General features: G+C 42.9%; 1 protein-coding gene across 2 annotated transcripts in view; it reads left to right on the top strand.

The window, feature by feature from the left end:
* Positions 1 to 22,410, top strand: part of RPTOR (regulatory associated protein of MTOR complex 1) — a 353,659-nt gene that overhangs the window by 181,359 nt on the left and 149,890 nt on the right. For both annotated transcript variants that reach the window (XM_007462338.1, XM_007462339.1), the window contains exon 6: positions 13,262 to 13,437. In XM_007462338.1, the coding sequence (XP_007462400.1) occupies positions 13,262 to 13,437 (176 nt within the window). The remainder of the gene's footprint in view (positions 1 to 13,261; positions 13,438 to 22,410) is intronic.

Below are 22,410 nucleotides of genomic sequence, written 5' to 3'. Positions count from 1 at the left end.
AAAGTCTTCAATTCTCTCTGCTTTCCATGTTTTTTTTTAAGATAAATTTTGTGTGTGTGTGTGGGGGGGACGTGGACCTCTCACCGTTGTGGCCTCTTCCGTTGCGGAGCATAGGCTCCGGATGCACAGGCTCAGCGGCCATGGCTCACGGGCCCAGCCGCTCTGCGGCATGTGGGATCCTCCCAGACCGGGGCACAAACCCGTGTCCCCTGCATCAGCAGGCGGACTCTCAGCCACTGCGCCACCAGGGAAGCCCTAAGATAAATATTTTTATTTTTACTATATTAGTATACGCCATGATTTTAAAAATTAAATAGTACCAAGGGTTTATAATGAATGAAATATGCCCTGGCCCACACCTCCTTGGCCAAGATTCTGCTACTATAGGGAACCTATTTTAACTGTTTATATTTCTAGTTCCTCTATGAGTATCTCTATAAATGTAAATAATATGCTTATACTACTACTGCTTGATTCATAAATTTTAGGTTATCAGGCTTTCTGGTACTGTATAAACCAAAAACAGAGTTGCCATTAGTAAATTCTATTTAAAGAATTGGAGAAATTATATAGAACTTTGATAGTAAAGAGACATGTTACATAGTTTTAAGTCGTATTTGTTGTTTGTATTAAATTGTGAATTCTAAAGAGAAATTGAAGAGGGTGAGTCACTAACTGCCCCCTCCTGTTTCCCCACTGCAATTTAGTTGCGTCACTACATTTGGATTCCCTATACTTTGTAACCTTTGCAATTTGAAATAATACCCTGACGTTTTTATTTCTAGTTTCGTCAGTAATCAGTACTATCCTCTGGCTTTAGGTTCTTAGCTTCCTTGGATTTTATTTTACTTCTGGACCCTTCCAGCTTCTGTCATCTGCACTTTTATGATTATTCTCTAGTCTCTGACCATAATTAAGTCCCCACCCATGCTTTGTGTATGAGTTGATTCTAAAATATGACAAATATTAAACTTCAACTCCCTGATTATGACCATGTAAATATTGTTCATTGAATGGCTAAATAGGGTGCTATGCTTTCCATTTTTATAACAGTTTTTGTTTCTTTGATTTTCCTGAAGATTTTCTTTTTTCTTATTGAATTAGATCTTTAACATTTCCTCAGTTCCTAAATTTGCAAGGGTAGTATTGCATCTCAGAATATGCCTCTTCCCAAAGTTTCTTCTTTCCCAGCTCTCCACTGCCTGCTTCAATCGGCTGTTCTAAACGGGCCTGCTCCAAAGCTGTCATCCTGGGATTTCTCCTTATCACTCTCCTGGAAGCATCCACTGTTTTCTAGATCCCACCTCTGTCTCTTTCTCAGTTTTCTCCTTTGTTCTGCTAGGGCAAGTCCTCAAATAACAACCTAAGAACTGATGTATGGGAGTAATTTTTCTCAGGCTTTAAGTGTTTGCATTTGGACTGCTTTTAGCTGAAAGTAATGAAAAATCTCACTATTGCTTTCTAAACAAGTAACAGTTTGTCATTTTTGCTAAGATCTCTGAGGCAAATGATTTAATTATTCAGCAGTACCATTAGGGACCCAGGCTGTTTTTAATCTTTACACTCTGATGTTTTATCTTGATGGTTACAGTACATCCTTCCACATTGAGCCTGGATGAGGTGGGGACAGGGCAGAGCTATCACATTTGTCTCTTGTTAGGAAAGCAAGTGCAGACTTCCCCTTATATCTCATTAGCTAAAGCTGGGTCGTATGCGATGTGCCCCACCCCTCATAGTTGGGGGTGTGTGGCAAAAGGGAGTGGAGTTGGGATGAGTACTGGACTGTCTGACAGTGAGTGTCAGCTATATTGCATGTGTTATTGTCTTCATTTTGTCCACATGCATTTATGGACAGTTTGGGTATGGAGTTTTAGGCTGTTTTCACTAAACTATATCACCCTTACTTCTTGCGATAGATGAGAAGGTGGCCTTGTTGTAGCCATAACCAAGAATTCATGATAAAAGCCAGAGAAGGAGTATTTATATCCACAGTACACAGTATATATGTTGAGAGAGAAAGAGAAAAAGAGAATTCAGATTTCTTTTTTTTTTTGCAACAACTTTTATCTTGGATATAAAATCTTTGTAACTAGAAGAGGAGACTAAATCTTCAGTGGATTCTCTTTGAAATAGTCTTTATTAAGTTTTATCCATTAGTTCTACTTCCATTGGATATTTCCCACGGGCAGTTATGATTCTTCTCTTCACTGAAGACAGCAATGAAGCAGGGGTCAAATCTCGGCCTTTTCCTCTCTTTCTGTGGAGGCAGGGAGGTGAGTTGGTGTCTGGTGGTGGGAACAGGATTGCCTTTCTTTTACGGAGACTGATGGGGCTGAGCTGTATCCCAGTAAGACTTGATCCTCAGCACGATCATCCTCGTTGGTGTAGGATGGGAGCCCAGATAAGTTTCTCGGTGGCAGCCACAGTGGTGGTGGGACAATGTCTTCCCCCAAGGATGGTCGACATGCTTTGGGGGAGTCTGTTTTTGAGGTTCAGGCCATCACTCTGGTGGCACCATTCTCTCCTCTTGCTGCCTGTTTGCACTTGTCAAGGCTTTTCTCATGATGCCTCCAAGTGAATCATGTTTTGTTTTGCTTTTTGGCTGCGCCGCGTGGCGTGCAGGTTCTTAGTCCCCTGACCAGGGATTGAACCCCTGCCCCCTGCAGTGGAAGCACGGAGTCTTAACCACTGGACCGCCAGGGCAGTTCCGCAAATCATGTTTTGATCTGACAATCTGTAAACTTCCTTGTGTGACCCACTCCTGCTGGCTCCAGCAGTAGCATCCAGCAGCTCAGGACCTTGTCCAATGGATACTCATTTTCACAGAAACAGGCTTGGTCCTGCAGCATCACTGGATTCGCAGTGACTTAACCACCCTATTTTCTGTTTGAAATCCTGTATTCGACTTGATATTTATGACACATTATTCTCATGTATTCATCAATGTGGCTAAATTTTATGCCAAGTGTTTAAACTAATTGTAACAAAAATGACTAACATCAAAATCTTCAGGTTTCTTCAAAAAATGTCAAATGTGCATCCCATAGAACTAGAGAATTCATATTTGGAAACCTGTGGTTACTTTGCTACTGTTGTAGATAGCACGTTGTGTGGATGTCCGTGGAATTCGAAATATTGGGCTGACCAAAAAGTTTGTTTGGGTTTTTCCGTAACATCTTATGGAAAAACCCAAACGAAGCTTTTGGCCAACCCAACAGAAGTCGACGCTCTGTGTTAAGGTTAATATTTGTAGTGTTACAATGTCTGTCTGTGATTTTTGAATATCACATGTTAATTCTAAGGTTATCTTTAGAAAGGTATGTGTCTTGGATAACTGCTTACTAAATGGAGTTTGTGTGTGTGAATTTGTGAACATTCTCCGTGGACTTGCTGTCAGTATGTTCATGCTACAAAACAGGGGTCCACGGTGCTGACTCTACACGGAGCTCAGGCTTGTCCGTCTCTAGCTTTCACGTTATAATTTTTTTCATGTCTCCATTCTTTCTCTTCTATAGCTTCATAGTTACCATTTGTAGGTAGTAGGGAAACAGGAAGTCTGTTATGTGATAACCCTATTTATTTTCTCTTTACTTTTTAAATGATATTAATTTGAAGGGAAGCTACCCATTGTTGCTGTGTACCCATGGTGGGGAAGGCAGGTGGCTTCCCAGGGCACCCTTGCTCGCAGCGCAGAGAGCATTCTACCTCTGGGAGCCGGTGACTACAGTAGCCACCCTAGTTTTCCCCAGACACATCAGTAACTCTCTTTAAAGAAGAATACCTCCACGTGCTTCCTGGGGAGGGGTGGCTGTGGTGGTTGCAGGACACCTGGCTTCGGGCACAAGGGCGAGCAGGGGGCTGTCCTAATGGTAGGTCTTCAGGGGAGCCCCGCCTTCCTGCTGTGCCACCCCCGGCTTCAGCAGTGAACCACCTTCCCCGCTTGCTTCTCTGCACACACTCTGCGCAGGTCCATGCCCTTTTCTTTAATAAAGGCGGGCCAAGTTCACCCCTCTGTACCTTATACTCTATGTATAGCAAGCTGTATAGCAAGCTGTAAAAAATTCATAAGAGTGAATATTTTCAAAACAAATATCGATAAGAAACCTATTATGTAGTTGAAACACTCCCCCCACAGCACACACACATTTGTAATTTAAGGAGAAATGCTACCATTTCCACTGTTTATAGGAGAGTAAGTGGGAGTTAACCTGTAAACAAATATAGCAGAAATCCCTTTCATTGGGCTGCACACAGCCACCCAGAGCACCTGGCTGGGGAAAATAAAGCCATGTTGGAAATGAAGAGTGGAATGGGAGGCTGGTCCTCCGAGTGCTCTCGGAGCTGACGTGCTAATCAGAAAGTGGAAAGGGTCACGGAAACACACTGATGAGAAAAGCAGCCTCTAGAAGATCAGGACCCTTACCGCCACTGAGAGCTGGTGAGAGAGGAGGGGGCCGTGCAAGATGGAGAGGCAGCGTCAGGGGAGGCCAGAACACCTGACGGCCTTAGCTGATGGACACTACCTACTACCGCCTTTTATTTGTGCGACCCTTTGTGGTTTGCAGAGCACTTTTTACATTTAGTCCAGTTATCAGCCTGTGCAACAGAGGATGGTACATAAGCAGTCTCCAAACTCTTTGCTACTATGCACTGTGAACAATCCCTTCTGCAGTTTGTACTGGGAGATCCAGTTTTTTTCTGTTAGTCCTGGAATTTGAAAGCTTTGGGTGAAAGAAAAGTGATTTCGCTGCATAAAAAATTCAGGAACTTTCACCTCTTGTCTGTAGATTAAATGAAATCCACAGACAAGCAAATTGTATTATTAATACAGTCAACTTTCAGGGTGTAACTAAAATTCTACTTCCCTGAGCCTGAAATCTTTCTCAGCTGACCTCATATAGCAAATTTTTATGCAATTAATTTGACAATTAATTATGTATTGTCTTGCAGTATCTCTTCTATTGGCATCGTCAGCTATATTTAAGTCTATTATGTAAACCTATCAAGGATGCTTCATGTGAAGTAGTTGCTTAGTAATTGTTTATGGATTTGGTCTCATAAATAACTGTACATTTGAATAAACTACCTTTAGTTGTCTTCCTTAGATGTGTCTATGATTCACTGAATATGTTTAATCTTTGGTTGATTTGTATGAAATGTAAAAAGAAACAAAGTAAAAATTATTCACCCAAATCCATGAATATAGTGTACTACTTGCAGCCGTCATAAAACTGGGAGCTTCTTCGAGTTAAGTCTTAGAATTTAATTTTTTTTCTAATTTCGCCTATTTTAAAATATGCCAGAAATTGCTTAATGTTCTGGACCACAGATCATGACCAACACCCTGGGATATCGTGAGGGTACTGTGGTGCCCAGCAGGACCCATCTGCATGGTCCTGCTTGCTATCACAGGAGGACCTCTCCTCCATCAGCTAGAGGCTATGGAGGTAATGGCCTGATGTTCTCTCACAAAGGATCTGTGGTAGCACAGACCATGGTGTCTCTGGTGGCAACCAGAAAAGTGGCAGCACTAAACTGGGTGATCACAGAGCCATGCACAGGGAGAAGGGCAGGTGGGAAGTTACCAGCCCACTTGAGGGGAGGGACAAGAAGGTAAGTGTTTTTTCTTAACACTGCGGTCAGAAGCAAGGAAAAGATATTAATTCTCACTAGGCCTCCTCAACATTATACAATAAGACTTTTACAATATGGCAAGGGAAACAAACAGAAGGTATACAGACTGGGAAAAAGGAAATTAAGCTATCTTTTTTTGAAGACGAAACAGTCATATTTGTTATATGTCAATCATGAAGATCTGGGGCTCCCCTGGTGGTGCAGTGGTTGAGAGTCTGCCTGCTAATGCAGGGGACACGGGTTCGAGCCCTGGTCTGGGAGGATCCCACATGCCGCAGAGCAACTAGGCCCGTGAGCCACAACTACTGAGCCTGCGCGTCTGGAGCCTGTGCTCCGCAACAAGAGAGGCCGCGATAGTGAGAGGCCCGCGCACCGCGATGAAGAGGGGCCCCCGCTTGCCACAACTAGAGAAAGCCCTCGCACAGAATCGAAGGCCCAACACAGCAAAAATAAATAATTTAATTAATAAACTCCTACCCCCAACATCTTCTTAAAAAAAACAAAACGAAACAAAAACCCTGCTGTGTCCATACAGCGTGATTCACTTTAAAAAAAACAAACCAAAAAACATGAAGATCTAATTGACAGTAACTGAACACTCCAACCAACAGCAACAGCAAAATACACAAGTGTCCATAGAGCATCCATCAAGATATATCATATCCTGGGTCATAAAGCAAACCTCAACATATTTTAGATAATTGAAGCCACACAAGTGTGCTCTTTGACCATGTTAGAATCAACTAGAAGTCAGCGATAAAAAGACAACAGAAAAATCTCAGAAAAAAAAAAAGAACACATAATTGATGGGTTAGAAGTCTCAAGGGAAATTAAAGAAAATATATTAACTGAATGAAAATGAATGTACATCAGAAAACTAAAAATAGAATTACCATATGATCCAGCTGGGCATATATCCAGAAAAACTATAATTCAAAAAGATACATGTACCCCTATGTTCATAGCAGCACTATTCACAATAGCCAAGACATGGAAGCAACCTAAATGTCCATCGACAGATGAATGGATAAAGAAGATGTGGTATATACATACAATGGAATACTACTCGGCCATAAAAACGAAGGAAATAATAGTGCCATTTGCAGCAACATAGATGCAACTAAAGATTACCATACTAAGTGAAGTAAGTCAGAAAGAGAAAGATAAATACCGTATGATGTCACTTATATGTGGAATCTAAAATATGACACAAATGAACCTATCTACGAAACAGAAACAGACTCATGGACATACAGAACAGACTTGTGGTTGCTAAGGGGGATGGATGGAGTAGGAGGTTGGGGTTAGCAGATGTAAGCTATTATATACAGAATGGTTAAACAACAAGGTCCTACTGTATAGCACAGGGAACTATATTCAATATCTTATGATAAACTATAGTCAAAAAGAATATAAGAAAAAAATGTTTATATATATGTATAACTGAATCACTTTGCTGTATAGCAGAAATGAATATAACGTTGTATATCAACTACACTTCAATTAAAAAATAAATAGAAAAAAAAACAAAAATGAATGTACGACATGTCGGTACTGATAAGATGCAGCTAGGACTTCCCTGGTGGTGCAGTGGTTAAGAATTCGCTTGCCATTGCAGGGGACATGGGTTCGATCCCTGGTCCGGGAAGATCCCACATGCCGTGGAGCAACTAAGCCCGTGTGCCACAACTACTGAGCCTGTGCTCTAGAGCCCATGCTCTGCAACAAGAGAAGCCACTGCAGTGAGAAGCCCGTGCACCGCAACAAAGAGTAGCCCCTGCTCACCGCAACTAGAGAAAGCCCGCGTGCACTAACAAAGACCCAACGCAGCCAAAAATTTAAAAAAGATGCAGCTAGGACAATTGAATGGGAAATTTATAGCACTAGATCCTTACGCTAGAAAATAGGAAAAGTATCAAATTATAAGTTCCTCTCTGTATTAATCAATTTGGGCTACTGTAACAAAATACTACAGACTGGGTAGCTTCTAAACAACAGAAAGTTATTTCTCTCAGTTCTGGAGGCTGGACAGTCCAAGATCACAGTGCAGCTTGATCAGGTGAGGGCCCTTTTCCTAGTTTATGGCCAGGGCTTCTCTCTGTGTCCTCACATGGTAGAAGGGGTCAGAGAGCTCTCAGGCTGCTTTTGTAAGGACACTAATCCCATTCGGGAGGGCTTCACCCTCATGCATTAATCACCACCCAAAGGCCCCACCTTCTAGTATTATCACCTTTGAGGGTTAGGATTTCAACATGTGAATTTTGGGGGAACACAAACATTCAGACCATAGCACTACCTCAAGAAACTAGAAAAGGAGAGCAAAATAACCCCAAAGCAATCAGAAGAAAGTAAATGATGATAAGAACAGAAATCATTGAAATGTAAAACAGAAAAAGAGAAAACTCCATGAAACAAAAAGCTGATTCTCAGGAATAATCAATAAAATGGATAAATCTCTAGCAAGACTAACAAACATAGAAGGAGAAGATTCAGGATCGTACAGCCATTGAAAGAATAATAAGGGAATAACATGAACAACTTTACATTCATAAATTTGACAACTTCAAAGAAATGGACCAATTCCTCTAAAACCACAAATTACCACATCCACCCAAGATGATATAGATAATGTGAGTGGTCAAGAAATTAAATTTGTAATTTAAAATTTCCTGAAAGGAAATCTCCAGACTCAGCTAGTTTCACTAGAGAATTCTACCAAATATTTAAAGAATTAACACCAGTTTTACAGTCTCTTCCAGAAAATAGAACAGGGAGGAAACACTTCCCAATTCATTTTATGAGGTCATTATTACCCTGATGCCAAAATGGATACACATTACAAAAGAAAAGAAAAAATGCTGCAGACCTCTATCTCTCACAAACTTAGATGCAAAAGTCCTCAACAAAATAATAGCAAATCAGTTCTAGCAAAATCCATAAAAAGAATTATGTTCTACGACTGAGTGAGATTTATTCCAGGTATGCAAGTCTGGCTTAATATTCAAAAAAATCAATTAATGTAATCCATCATACCAACAGACTAAAGAAGAACAATCATATGATCATATCAGTTGACACAAAGCTTTTGACAAAATCCAACACCCTTTCACGATTAAAAAAAACCTAACAAACCACCTCTTAGCAAATGAGGGCTAGAGGGGAGCTTCTTCAGCTTGATAAGGAACATCTGTAAACCTACAGCTGTCATCATCCTTAATGGTAAGAGACCACGTTTTCCCCCTAAGGTCGGGAACAAGGCAAGGCTGTCCATTCTCACCATTCTTACTCAACATAGTACCGGAAGTTCTAGCCAGCACAATAAGGTAAAAAAAGGACATCATCAGTCACTAGGGAAACAAATCAAAACTACACTGAGGTGCACTTCACATCCACTAGGATGGGTAGAATAAAAAAGATAATCACACATCCTGGCCAGGACATAGAGGAATTTGAACCCTCACACAGTGCTAGTGGGAAGGTAATATGGTGCAGCCGTCTTGGAAGACAGTCTGGCAGTTCCTCAAAAGTTAAACTTGGAGCTGCAGACGACCCAGCAGTTCCACTCCTATGTTTATACCCAGGAGACTTGAAAACATGTGTCCACACAAAAACCTGTACATGGATGTTCACAGAAGCATTATTCACAGTAGCCCCAATGGAAATTCTCTTCTTGATGTAAAGGATTGTGGAATTTTTTAGTATCTCCTTTTTTTTTTAGTTATCTAAGAGTAATAGTGGAGAAATTTGGTTATAATTTCTAATTAATCATCTTTACTGAGTTATAGAATGATTCTAGAGCATTTTAGAAAATGATTGCTAACAACTAACTGGCTTTAAAATAGTGGACAGTCCATTTAGGCAAACTCTCAGGATAATCTTGCTCTTTAGCTGCCCTATAGGGGAAATATTGCGGGGGGGGGGGTTCTCGGTATGATTACAAGTCTTCCTCCAACAAAGACGACTCCTGCTGTCTTGGCCTAGATTTCATAGTTCCCAGCAATAGGTACCACTTCTTTTTAAATTACTATTTAATATTTGATATATATAGAATTATATAAATTATATATTAAAAATTACTACTGCCACTTTGTATCTGCTATTTTTAGTACAGTATCTGTTGCATGATAGATGCTCCATTAACAACTTTGAAATGAGCTGGGTAAGCAATACCTGATTCCTTTACAGATCTCGGTCTCTCTCTGAACTTTTCAAAAACGTCCACTGTAAGTAGGTGTTATTAAATTGAGAATAAAAATTGCTTTAAGCTAGAACTGGAATTATTACCAAGTAGATGTTATTTTCAGAAAGTCGCTTGGTAAAGACTCCTCTGAAACAAATTATTATTGCCTTCATCTCTTTATCAAGATGTCTTGTATATGTATATGGAGAACAGAAGCAGCACAATGGCAGAGTTTCATTTAGAAAATGAGAGGTGTAGGTGCTCCCGCTGCAACCCCCACTCACCTCCAGCCGTGCTTCTGGAGCGAGTGGTTCCGGGCCTGTGTGAGCTGCTTGGCCAGCCTTCCCATGAGCTCTGAGTGCATGAGTGCCACATTATCCACACGTGTGGAAGAGGTAGCAGATGTCTTTCTTGGATCTGGTTGCTGTGTATCACCTCTGAAGATTTTTCTGGATCCTTCCCAAATCCTCCAGAAGGCTCTAGTGAGCTTTTTTTTCTTTTTTTTTTGCAGTATGCAGGCCTCTCATTGTTGTGGCCTCTCCCGTTGTGGAGCACAGGCTCCGGACGCGCAGGCTCAGCGGCCGTGGCTCACGGGCCCAGCTGCTCCGCGGCATGTGGGATCCTCCTGGACCGGGGCACGAACCCGTGTCCCCTGCATCGGCAGGCGGACTCTCAACCACTGCGCCACCAGGGAAGCCCTCTAGTGAGCTTTTAATGATTAAAGTTTTCCTGGTGTTTGAGCCTCTAGGTTCTCCAGGAGAAGCCCCTTTGGGTAAAAGTGCATCTGGGGTGTGCCCTTCAGGGTGAGTGGTGGCTCCCCGCTGGACCTGTTCTCTTCTCAGCCTGGGTGCCTTTGAAAAGTCCTCTGAATCACTGGTAGTTAGGTTTACATGCAAGCTGTTTCCAAAGACTAATTTCAATTAAAAGGTCAATATCTCAGATAAATACAAAACCAAAACAGTATATTGGAAGTAGCTCATCTGTTGGGTTTTGTTTTGTTTTGTTTTTTTGTATTCCTGGGTTAGCAGCTTGAAAAATGAATCGTTGGTGGAATTTTTTGTCTTGAATGTCATTTTTTTTAAATGTTACTGATTCTAATTAACCCCAGTGCAGAGCTGTCATGTGCCCAGTGGTGACAACGGGTGCCATATGAGTCTGAGGGGACTATTATTGTGTGTTACCACACTTCAGATTATCTGCAGCCACATTTAATGCTTTCTGCCAGTTTATACATCAGCATACTGCAAGGGGCTTGTTTAAGAAATAGAGGTTTCTATCAATGATCACTGTGAATTGGGAAATTTAGTTTCTAGTGGACTTACTTGGGATGAAGATGTTCCTACATCGTCTCCCTGTCTCCTTGTGCCTCCTCTGCCTCAGGTACTTTGCAAGGCTCTGGGCCAAATGCTCGTGGACCACGAGGTGCAGCCTGAGGCAGACCTAACACAGAGGCACTGAGCAGATCGCTACCTGACAGCACCGCCCGGCTGTGTCAGGGCTGCGGGAGCGCTGCCTCCGCAGAGGACAGAGCACAGACGTCCTGACATCAGCAGAAGTGCCCTTAACCCACCGAGCACCCCACGTGGCTGCCAGGGCGTGGGAACCTGCCCCGCCCCGTCCCCTCCCCCGGGGGCCTGTGTCTAAGGCCGACTTGGGAGAAAGGTGGCCTTGGTGTGACACACTGCTTCCCTTCTGAGCGCCTGAGGCTGTAGCTCAGTGACAGGCAACAGCAAAGACGGAAGGGCTGCAGCATTTGGGGGCTGTAGCCAGAGGACCTGCTCTTCGCTTCTCAGGAAGTAAATTCACTGTGGAAGCAGATTATAGACAGAGAAGTTAAAACTAGTAATCCACACCAACATTTAAGAATATTGAATCTTGGTTTTACATAAATGACTGTTTCTTCCTACATCGTTTCCTGTAATCATCACGTCTGTGCGCAGTTGTGGTAAGGCTTGCAAGAAGCATGTGCATTGGCTTCAGTCCCAGGCCACCTCTCCAATGCCCCTTTCACCGTTGAAGACTGTGCACTCTGTTCCCCTCCCGGAGCCTGACCCATTGCCGATGTCATCCTCCCTCCTGGGCTGGGGAGGACACACTTCCACAGAGCACGCAAGTTGAGACCACTTCCGGCAGGCTCCCCTGGCTCTGACACATCTGCAGCCTCTGCATCTTTCCGTCTTTCCGCATGACTCAGGTCTGATAAGCCACAGACCCACACGGCACTCAGACCCGACATCTTTCCTAGCGTGTTGTCACAGCAGACCTGGAAACTAATTTCCCGTGTGGAGCAGGTTGCTTCACTGGTGCTATTTTAGATTGTAGAGCTGGAGCCAAGGAAAGGATTAAAAGTGATTCTGCCTTCCCTTTTCTCTGTGCTTTAAAAAACCCACTCTGCTGATGGTTGTACAATGTGAGTGTACCTAACGCCACTGACCATACAAATAAAATGGGTAAGATGGTAACTTTTATATTATGTATATTTTGCCACAATAAAAAACCCCTTCCTCTAGAAATTGCAGTTTTTATTTTTATTTAGTATTAAGTATACTAGAATTTGATTTGTATTCTGGATTTACTATTCCTTCTATTAATAATCTGAAGAGGTTATTAATAGAAGTACAGCTTTTACTGCCTTCCATTTGAGAAGGTTTTATCTGCATTAATAATGACAACACTTTACATGTCGTAATCAATGTTAGGTATATATGAGTGAACACAGCTCTGTGTGTATTTAACTTACAAAGTTCACCCGAGACTGCTGTTTGGAAAAGACCCTGCAGAGCACTCATGTTAGTGTCACAGGTGTGTGGTATAGATTCAGGAGGGTCCGGATGGGATGAGGGAGTGGAAAACGGCCCTCAGGCCAGGACCAGCTTCCAGTACTCATGACTAGGACTCGCCCGGTGACTGGCAGTTCACGTCATTTCTTGGGGTCTCTGTTTCCTCATTGTAGAAGGTTTTTAAAATTGGAAAGACTTACCTCATGGGGATGTTGTAAAAAGCAAATGAAATAGCCAGTGTGAAAGAGACACAATCATGCAGACGTAGGGGATTATTAGTAAGGACCAAAACCCGAGACACATAAACATTCTTTTCAAGTTGGGAAACAAACGAGCAGCCGTCAGTTATTAAAATTATCCCTTCCTGCCTCATCTGCCCTCCTCAATGCCATCATCACCTGAAACCCCAGCACCTGGTCTTCTTGGAGCCCCGCCCCCTGGCGTTTATAACCCAGGAGTCCTTAAGTAACAAGTGATTTGGGGCTGGAGCTTGCGGTCATCTCCAGGAGAGGATCTAGCAGCTGGGCCTCTCTCCAGAGGACTTGGCCAGGAACCCTCAAGCTTTAAGCCTCGGTTGATGGGTCCTTTCCTTCGTGTCACATTTCCGGCTCAGTCTCCAGTTGTGCATGACAGTTAAGCTGCTCTCTTCCTTCCTGTCCCCCTGCAGGTCGCTGCTATTAACCCAAACCACCCACTGGCCCAGATGCCTTTGCCCCCATCCATGAAGAACTGCATTCAGTTGGCAGCCTGTGAGGCCAACGAGCTCCTGCCCATGATCCCCGACCTTCCAGCCGACCTATTCACGTCATGCCTCACCACCCCCATCAAAATCGCCCTGCGTTGGTAAGTGGCACCCACCTCGACTCCCAGCGACCCCCTTGGGGTTTGCTGCAGGGACCCAAGGAATCTACCTGGGTCTTTTGGACCAAGTTACAGGCGTGAGCTCAGGACCCCAGGTGGATGCTGGGGTTTTCCTCTTAGGGTTCAGGATGCACTGTCCCCCGGGTCAGGTGCGTGTGTGGTTTCCAGGAGCACCCTCTCCATTTCGTGGCTAACTGTGGCTGTGCCCTCAGATAGTAGGTGGGTCATGCTGGAAAGTGGACTTTCTTTTGAAAAAAGAAAAGCCTTCATTAGTTATAGAATTCTTTGCTTGAGTTGAAGTAGAATCTTTCAGTTTATTCTCAGCGGTAAAAAATAATAATAATGATTTTTTTTCCTACCGCCACTCTTGAGAAGTTGAGAGCTCTTGTGAATATGACTGAGGAAATGTGTGGAATATTCCAAGACAGTAGAACCTGCATTTAAGACCCTCCATCACTGGCAGGACTCACAATGGAATGTGTGTGCTTCTTGTCTCCAAATCCAGTTTTCTCCCCTAGACCGTCTTGCTCTCTTTTAATATCTACTTTTCCCTTTTATATTTTGCTGGAACCCATATACATGGAGGTAAGTAGCTCTTGGTGAGGCACAGGCGGGACGGTGCCGCCGCGTGGGTTCACTGGACTCTGTGGAGGCGCCTTCCTCCGTTTCCTGCCGGGGTGTCCTAACAGCACAGAGGCACAGGGTCCTGCTTCCTCCCCCACAGCCCTGGAGAAAGTAGGGAGACAAGCAAGGACTTTGGGGGCAACGACACAGTACTCAATCCCTCGGGAGGCCCCTCGGGTGACTACAGCCTGGGCAGGGGGTCCTGTGGTTGCCTTGAGCTGCTGGTTGGATGAGAACTTGGACTTGCAGCTTCACCTCTGTAGCAGCATCAGGTTGACCCACAGCACCTGAGTGAGGGCATCCACCTCCCACCCCAGCCCTCCCAAATCCCGGTTGTGGATCCCCCCAGGGAGAGGCCTCTTCTAACATGCCTGCTCCCTGAGGAGCTAGCGGAGGAGGTGTCCCCCAGCTGCCGAGTTCACCCCCCCCCCCGACTCAGCCAACTCATACAGGGCCTGACCGGGGCCATTCCCCACTGCACCCCACAAAGCAGAGCGCACGTGGCAAAAGCAGACTCCAGGGGAGAGAGCTGAGCTAGTCATCGTGCGAGGCAGGACTGTTGTCATGAAGCACAGTGCACGTGACGGGAGGTGAAGGGAGGAAGATGCTGGCTGGTAACAGAGTGAGACTACGACCTGGGGATGTTGAAAAGAACCACATAGAGATACAGGGGAGAGCACTGTGTTGTTTGAAACAAAGGACACAGTGGACGGGATTCCTAGCGGGAGGGGTGGCTGCAGTCTGACTTAGCATGTTGGGAGATTACAGTGAGGGGCTAGGCGCTGGGGAAGGCAGCAGGAGGAGAGAGACAGAAAACAGAAGAGCAGGAGACACGGAGGAGATGGAAGCTCCCCCGTGGAGAGAGAAGAGGAACGTGGCAGAGCTGGAAATACCTGAAGGTGATGCGGACACATTCTTCAGGACTGGAGAAAGCTCGAAGGATCTGAGAGGCTAGGGCTGATGGGAAGGGAGGAGAGTGGGGACCCAACCTCGGGGTGAGACTGAGGCTGCACGGCAGCCACACCCACACTGCCTCTGAGCATCACTCCTTTCTTCGTGGCTGCGCTGCCCTTGACCGTAGGTCTTTTTGTTCTTTCATTTATAAGTGAGTTTTTCTATGTAACTCTCTGTACTCTGTGATTGCTGTTAGAAAAGGTTTATGGTGCCATTTAATGTGACCTCAGAAAGATCTCTGATTCAGATGACTCAGGAAGTTGTTCATTTTATTCATCGTCCAAGAAATAATTTACTAAATACCAACTGTGTAAGCCCATGGGTAAGCACTATAGGCGATACAAAGAAGCATATTGCCCTGAAAAATTTACTATCTCGTTGAGGAGACAAGATGTGACCTGAAAATTCATTATCTAAATGGGTGCTTCATGCCAGGCAAAGAAATCTGAAAATTCCAGGCAATGCATGAGCAAGGACTAAATGGATCTGTGGCATCAAGGGCTATTTGTGTTTCCAGAGAACAGAGAAATCCCTAAGGGCCAAGGGGATCAGGAAGGGCTTCTTGGAGGAGAGGAAAGTTGAGTCAGGGTCTGGGCAGATGGTGGGATTTGAAGGGGAGCAGAGAGCACCACAGGCAGGTGGCCCCCGGTGCAAGAAACCATCCCTGAGTAGCAAGAGTGGGTCAGTAGAGAGAGGACTTCGTCCAGAGGGGTGAGGTGAGGTCGGAGTGTGGGCCGGCATCAAAGGGTGGGCCACCTTGATGTTGGGCCAAGGACCTTGGCTCCTCCTAGGACTGGTGGGGGAAGGTGTTTATATGGGGAAATGACTTAAGAATAGTGTTTAAGGAAGATAATCCATGTAAGGATGGGGAGACCTTGGTCTAATGAGGCCTTTATCACAACAGTGAGATCAGGATCCAAACTAAAGCAGGAAGGTGGAAATGGCCGTAGGCCCCTCGGTGGAAGGGCCCACAGACACACCCCAGAATCTGCGGTGCAACAGGCCTCATTCCCACTCATTTTCCTGCCCCTCCCTGTGGATTTCCTGCCCTTACTGCACCTGTGCACCCCGACTCCGGAGCTGACGGTGCACACCAGCTGTGCTCCGGGACCCCGGGCTGGGTGCTGCATCTGAAGGGGCTGTGAGTGGAGGGGTGGACTGGTGAGGGAAGAAGCAGGAAGAGCACAGACGGGGCCTCCTGCCCATGCCACTCCACACTCTGCTGCCAGCGCAGTGAGTTTGTCTGTTTCTTCCCCATGTCTCCGGCCCTGTCGTCCTCCACCACGGGTCAGAAGGACATGGCATCCCTTCACTGGCAGCGGTGGGTCCCTGCCCTCGGGTCAGGGGTCAGGCAGTAGGCTTTCAGTCCACCATGATGTGATGCATTGTCTTGGTACCTACCCGAAATCCTTTTGGGAGTTAATATATAATTAAATTTTTTTTAAGTAAGCATTTAGTAGGAAGCACAGTGAAAAATCAAACTAATACAGTTACCAGAGAATGGACTTTGAGGTCAGTACATCACGATTGTGGATGATGGTCGTCAGATAAGCACTGCCTGGAATGATTAAGCAGAGTCCCAGATGGGTGGATCTTTTACAATTAACCACTTTCTGCATACTGAGGGATTGAAATTAGATCGAACATAACATTTCACTGAGTGTCCTTAGCCTGTGAATGGCAGTAAACCATATTCATGGGAAGAATTGTCAAGGGAATTCTGTACTTCTTTGTAACAGCTGAGTTTAAAAAAAAAAAAAAAGACACAAGCCTTTTTATACATGAAGAGAGGAGACAGTTTGCCAGATAGTATTAATACTTATATTTTTATGGTTAAGTTTCTTTTTTTTTAATTTAAAAGTCAGTTTAATATTTTCCAGTGAAAAATGGGATATACATTCTTTGTAGAAAATTTACTAAAAAGTAAAAAGAAGGAAAAAATTGTCCAAGATTTTACCACCATTACCACAATTAGTGTTAACTTTTTGGTTTAAAAGTCAGTCTTTTTTTCTGTGTATGTACATGTTTGCATTGATGTAATTAGACTAAATTTACAATTTCATATACTTAAACCTTAGCATGACAAACTTATTTATCCTTGACCATTAGAAACTGTTAGTAAATGTTATTTGTAGTGATGTTCTGTGTTATTCAACCAAGTATAGGGCTTTAGGTTTTATGATTCAGGTAAGCTCAGAGTAGCTCTAGAATAGGGGTCCATGGGCTTTTTCTGTGAAGGGCCAGATAGTAAATAGTTTAGGCTTTGTGAGCCCGAGGGTCCCAGCTCTGTTGTCATAGCATGAAAGAGCCATAGAAAGTATGTAAACAAATGAGCATGACTGTGTTCCAATAAAACTTTATTTACAAAAACAGGCAATAGGCCACATTTGGCCTGGGAACCATAGTTTGCCATCCCCTGCTTTCGAGAATGGAGCCAGGCTTTTACCTTCAAATGACTGCTACACTTACCTATTGGTCAGTGAACCCGAACAATAAATAACCTAGGAAAAACCTTTGCTTGGGAAGGTTCCTATATAACTAAGAGGATGGTTTTAACAAAACTGCACTCATGTAAGGCACAGTTGCTAGAGAAAGTTGTATACCTTGTAAACAGAATACAGCCTTACTTTATATGTACAAAATATGTGTACATATATTTGCTGGCAAGTATGCTTATAAATCTTATTTGATGATGAAGTGGTTGTTGGAAGGCATCATTCTCTGATTTTTGTTTCATTTTTGCCTCAATCTTATTTTCAGAAACTGATCATTTTAGTAATTCTGAAGTGAGCAATTACATTACTCTCCTGTAAGTGATTTCCTTACTCACCATATACATCAATATCGGATAAGAATCCAAAATATGTTTTTTTCCTTAGGCTGTTTCCTACTTACTAGATTGAGTGGCAGAATACCATCTTAAATTTATTATGGATATATTTGTGTGCTACTGAAATTATAACTCAGTGGTACTTAATTTGCTGTGGGACTTGCTGTAAAAGAGATTGATGCCCATTGCATTGTATGTCATGCAGTTGTATTGTCTGTTAATGAAAATGGCAGACATCATTTTGGATTGAATAGAGGTCAAGAAACATGTTTCCTTCATTTCAATTAAATTGAGTAATCCCAAGGAGTTTAAATGTTAATGGCATAGTATTACCGAAAATTTGCCAGCGCGGAAAGCCTTGTCTTCATCTTTGCCCAGATAGAGAGGCAGCTGCACAGACACCCCGCCCTGCAGCTGCACTGTGAGACCCTGCATCGTCCATCCGGCTGGGCCCCACGCTGTGTCCTGCTTGTCTCACTGCAGACGCTTGCTTTGCATTTTGTGACACTTCTGGCATTTGCTTTGTGTTTTGTCTTGAAGACTCAACCAAGAATCAGTCAGAATTACTTTTGGAAACATAAATTCTTGCTGGTGTTTGATCCTGGGGTTGACCATTTATTCTCTGTACAGTTTTCTAAAATACAACTTCTCTGCTAGAGAGCAAACTTTCTGCCTATGCATTTAATCAGTGCTTTCTGTTTGTGATCTTTTTCAGTTTCTTGTAAAAACTGAATTAAAATGAAGTATCCTATGTTTGAAGGCAGGCGATCTAGACACATTAGTGAATGAAATTGTCTTACCAGTTTACTTTGTAGTAATGTCACACTTTGCATCATAAACCTTGGTGGTAGTAAACTTAATTTGGGATTTATTTAAACGGTTTTCTTATCTGGAGGCCCTCACAATGTGGCCATAACTGTTATCTGGGCCTGCTCCGTAAACCCCAGGACAGTTTCAGGGTAATTTCCAGTCTTTCAGGTTATGTAATTTGTCATGTGCCCACTCTGAGGAAACTATTTTTTCTCCCCAAACTAGACAATGTACTCTCAGTGTTCCTGTCTCTAATATACACGCAATTGAGATGAATATCATAATGTATTATAATAGAGCTCCTTTAAAAAAAAGTTGACATGCGGAAACCTGATTTATGCTGCTAAGAAATGAACTGAACCAGACAGAATGGCACAGGCTGCTGACTCCCTCCCCTGAGCCCAGTCCTCGGGCTGCCACAGGGGAGTAAGATTGATGGGTCCTACAGTGAGTCCACTCAACGAGTCAGAAACGGTGTGGAGCCCTTGGGGATGGTTGAGACTGTTGGGGTGGGGAGTGGAACAGGTGAGGACCAGAAGGTGCAGCTGAGGGAAGGCCGAGGGTGGGCCCTCTGGTGTGCACATTACTCTTTCCATCATTGCCCTGGACAGTGCAGCTTGCCTTGCTGTATCTGGGGCTTGGAAGGAAGGAAGGAAGGAAAGGAAGGAAGGAAGGAAGGAAGGAAGGAAGGAAGGAAGGAAGGAAGGAAGGAGGAAGGAGGGAGGGAGGGAGGAGGGAGGGAGAGAAAGAAAGAAAGAAAGAAAGAAAGAAAGAAAGAAAGAAGGTGTACCACCTCTCCTTTGTAGAAAAAGCTACACCTGTAGAAAAATAATTCAGAGTGAGGATAAACATACCCAAAGTGATAAGAGAGAATATTGGAAATAGGAAGAAGAAATAAGAAAGATTAGTTGGAGGTATGGATCATGAAAAATACAACTGATGAAGTAAAGAATTTAGGAGGTGGATTGAAAGGCAACATTATGAGTATAACCAAAGGGCAAATTAGAGAGCTGGAAGGCTGGGTTGATTAATTCCCACCAAAGAGGTAGAGATGGAAAGAATGAGAGGCCAGAAAGATAGAATTAAAGTTTGAATATCTGAGATATTGATCATGAAAAATAAGTCTAGGTTTAGGCCTCACTATGTTAGAGGTAACCACCAAAAGAATGAAAATAGAATATATTATGTTCACAGGAGGAGAGAGGATTTCTTCTCTCCAAAAGAAGGTAGAAAAAGAAACAAGAAAAGCGTGGTAAATAGGAAATGTGAAGTAAGATGGCTGAAATAAGTTTTGAAATGTAAGTGATTATCTAATTGTTAGTGAGTTGAATTCACCTCTCAAAGGACAGTGATTCTCATGTTGGATAAAAATCATCATGATATAGCATGTATCACAGGATACATGTTTAAAACAAAATATTTGAAAGGTTGAAAATCAAAGGATGAAAGAGGAGAAATATGGAAACCAAAAGAAAGCTGGAGTGACAATTTTAATATGCATCAAAGAAAAATCTGAGATTAAAAAATATTGAAAGGACAATCAAGACAATCAGACGATCAAGAAGATACACTGATCATGGCTCTCTATGCATCAAACAATATGGCCTTGAAATATGTAAGATGGGAACCAAAAGGACTCTGGATACAAACGGATACACCAGGAACATAGGTACTGAGACCAAGTACATAAAAAGTAAGAAAAATAGTTTAGATTTTAATAGCAGGACTAATTAGCTAGGTCTAATGTAGGCGTATAGGACCATGTACCCAACAAGCACAGAATACACATTACTTTTGAGCATAGGTGAACCATTCACAGCTAACAAACAAACAAACAAACAAAAAAACTGTGTACCAGGTTCCAAAGGAAGCTTTAATAATCCCAAAGAATTGATACCATATAAACTCTATTCTCAGACCACCATACGATAGAGTTGGAGCTCAATAATGAAAGGTTAGCTTTTAAAATGCCTGAAAACTAAAAATCTTACTCTTAAAAAATAAAGTCCTTAAAGAGGAAATACTTTTAAAAAATTATGAAATACTCAAAGCTGAATAACAGTGAGAGCACAACTTTTCATGTCGGTGGGATGTAGCTAAAGCAGAAAACGAAGATTAAAAAATCAAAGAAAAATCAAATGTTCACCTTAAGGAACCCGGGGGGAAATGCAGTAAACAAAAAGGAATATGAAGAAAGGTAGTCCTGAAGATGAAGGCAGCCCTGAGGTGTTCATAGTGTCTCCACATCCAGAGTACCTCTGGGTAGTTTTTCCAGAATTCTCCCAGCAAGGAGGAGCAGCCCTAGGGCTCTATCACTCTTCATATAAATTCTGGACCAGCACTCTCATCCTTAGCTCTTCCTTCAAGTGAGTCCGGTACCCCAGTTTTCATTCTTTCTGAGATTCTGCATTATGAGGGTGCTTACTACTTTTTGGCTTTTCCCCTTTGAGGTTTAAGGCTTCCATTCTCTCTCTGCTTAGTCACCACAACTTGCCCAACTCTTAATTGGTTGAAATTTTAAATTATGGTAATAAAAGTAGCTCGATCTTGTTGAGCATTATGCTGTGCCATTCCATGAATTAACCCATTCAGCCCCTGCAGGAAGCCTGTGTGGCATGGCCTGCCTTCAGCCCTGCTTTCAGGAGGAGGGGATTGAGGCTGCATGGTCCTGACTGGTAGAGCCAGGATTCAAACCCTGTCCTGACCCCAGCGCTGACACTTGAGACTGTCTGTGTGATGATTGGCTTCTCCCATTTGCTGTATTTTCTCCCTGGTACTCTTTGTCCGTGTCTTACTCTTTTTCTTCCTCTTTGGAGGGAGTTGAGATCCATGTGCATGTTTAATCCAACATATTTAAGTGGAGTCATGGGCATTTACTTAACTTGGTAAAGGCTGTACAGCGCTTTTCAGCAATATGCTTAGTGGAGAAACTTGAGATGCCCTCCCTTTGACATTGGGAATAAGGCAAGGGTCCTCTCTGGCGCTACTTCAGTGTTAGAAGTCCTGGTCATCAGTAAGACAAGATACAATATTTGTAATTATCTCTGTGCATTATGGGTCATCTTTCATATTTCATTGATTCTAGGATGTACATTTTCACATCTGAACATATCTGAGATCCAGTACCATCTTTTGAAAAATAATGTGCCTGTTTAGTTGGCAGCACTTTTTCTTTCTTAGTGTACATAGAAATGCTTAGAAAAGCCCACATCAAGGTATGTGCTATAACCTTTCTCATTGCACTGTTTGTGCAGGGTTTATCACTAGGGATCATGGGTAAAATATCATGTTTGCAAGAGGTAAAATTACTGAACTCGGTTTACACGTACCAAAAATAATCTCAAAATTGTAATGGTGTTTATAGATTTTAATTGGGAAAGTCTAAAATTTATGGTCTAAGCTTTCTCTTTAAGACCAGAAAAAGAGAAGTACATCAAACCCTAAGTATGTAGAAGAAAGGAATAAGAAAACAACAAAAATAAACGAAATAGAAAATGCACCAGAGAAATATACAAAACCCACGAAAATAGATGATAGTTTTTGAAAAGTTCAATAAAATTTTTAAACTCTAACTAGAATGGTCAAGAAAAACAGAAAGAAGATATAAATCCCCTATTTCAGAAATGAGGGAGCATCACCACAGATCCAACAGACATTAAAAGGATAGTAAGGGAATCCTTTTAAGTATGAAGAACTTGGTGCCAATAAATTCTATGTCTTAGGTGAACTGGATGAAT

Source organism: Lipotes vexillifer, unplaced genomic scaffold, assembly GCF_000442215.2.
Source record: "Lipotes vexillifer unplaced genomic scaffold, Lipotes_vexillifer_v1.1 scaffold1691, whole genome shotgun sequence".
Lineage (NCBI taxonomy): Eukaryota > Metazoa > Chordata > Mammalia > Artiodactyla > Lipotidae > Lipotes > Lipotes vexillifer.
The sequence above is the reverse complement of the archived record's forward strand: the minus strand, read 5'-3'. Positions and strand labels throughout refer to the sequence as shown.